We start from the raw sequence: 1,090 nt of genomic DNA, 5'->3' as shown, positions 1-1,090 counted from the left end.
TGGAACCCTCTGCCTTCAACTATATTAGATTTGCCAAACTTAAGGGCATTTAAATGATCATTGGATATATGGAATAGCGTAGGATAGATAGGCTTGGTTTCACAGGTCAGCAGAATGTCAAGCGTCAAAGGGCCTGCACTGTGCTGGAATTTTTTATGTTTCTATGTAAAAATGGCTTCCAATGGGTTCCTGAGCTTCTCTCTGAACTTGGAGAGAGTTGCTACATAGATAATGGTGTTTGTGCAGCAATTCAAATTTCGCAACATATATGCAACATGTTTATATGTATACTCGCCATCACTGTCTAAAGGATCATGAACATCAAAATAATATAAAGTATACCACAGCCACAAAAAAATGAAGGAACCTGATATGGAGAAGAGTAAGATCACTGACTGCTTTCGATTCTCCATCTCTGGATCCCTGTGATTGTCTTTCTTACTCTGACCCTTCAGACCCTTACGGACTTGACTGGCCACAAAAATATGTTTCACTGTCAGAGTGTTGAGGAACAGAATTAAAGCAAACGGGATTACTGGAGTTAAAATCTTTTCAAAATTCTTAAATCCTTCCCAGACGGGGTCATTATAATAGGCATCTGAATTAGAACAGCCCCATTGTATGCTGCCTATAATTTTTGATGGTTGAAATCTAAAGTAGATGGGAATGTTTTTCAAACAGAACAGAACTCCGGTTGTTGTTAGAATCACAGTTGCAGTTTTCTTCGTACAAAATTTAGATTTCAACTTCTCACAACAAATTGTGACATGTCTATCCAGTGTGAAAGCAATAGTAAACCAAACAGAACAGTCTAAGATTGCACGGCGCAGGGCATAGCGAACACTACAAGCCGGGGTGATGTCCAAGAATGAATCAGGGAAATAATCGTTTTTGATTTTGCTTAGTATAATCTCAAAGATAACAAACAATAGATCCATGGTCGCCATGGCCAGTAGGTAGCAAGTGGTGCAAGCAGAGAGGCCACACTTTCCCCGAGACAGGATTGCAATCGTCACTGAATTGACTGCAAAAAGAGAGAAGGAAAAAAAACTAGAACATCCAGACAAACATTTTTCATTGCTGAGGCAAG

The 1,090-nt window shown here is 39.4% G+C and overlaps 1 protein-coding gene across 1 annotated transcript; it reads right to left on the bottom strand.

Moving 5' to 3' along the window:
- Positions 1–161: 161 nt before the first annotated feature.
- On the bottom strand, positions 162–947 carry LOC122544867 (probable G-protein coupled receptor 139). The gene has a single exon (XM_043684166.1). The coding sequence runs from the start codon at positions 945–947 to the stop codon at positions 162–164; it is 786 nt and encodes a 261-aa protein (XP_043540101.1).
- Positions 948–1,090: the final 143 nt, after the last annotated feature.

The sequence above is a fragment of the Chiloscyllium plagiosum genome, unplaced genomic scaffold (genome assembly GCF_004010195.1).
Source record: "Chiloscyllium plagiosum isolate BGI_BamShark_2017 unplaced genomic scaffold, ASM401019v2 scaf_37135, whole genome shotgun sequence".
In the NCBI taxonomy this organism is placed as follows: Eukaryota; Metazoa; Chordata; class Chondrichthyes; order Orectolobiformes; family Hemiscylliidae; genus Chiloscyllium; species Chiloscyllium plagiosum.
Note: the sequence above shows the minus strand (reverse complement) of the source record. Positions and strands in the feature narration are given on the sequence as shown.

Excerpts from the sequence above, each read along its gene's own strand:
- LOC122544867 (XM_043684166.1), bottom strand. The coding sequence starts at position 947 with ATGGCGACCATGGATCTATTGTTTGTTATCTTTGAGATTATACTAAGC.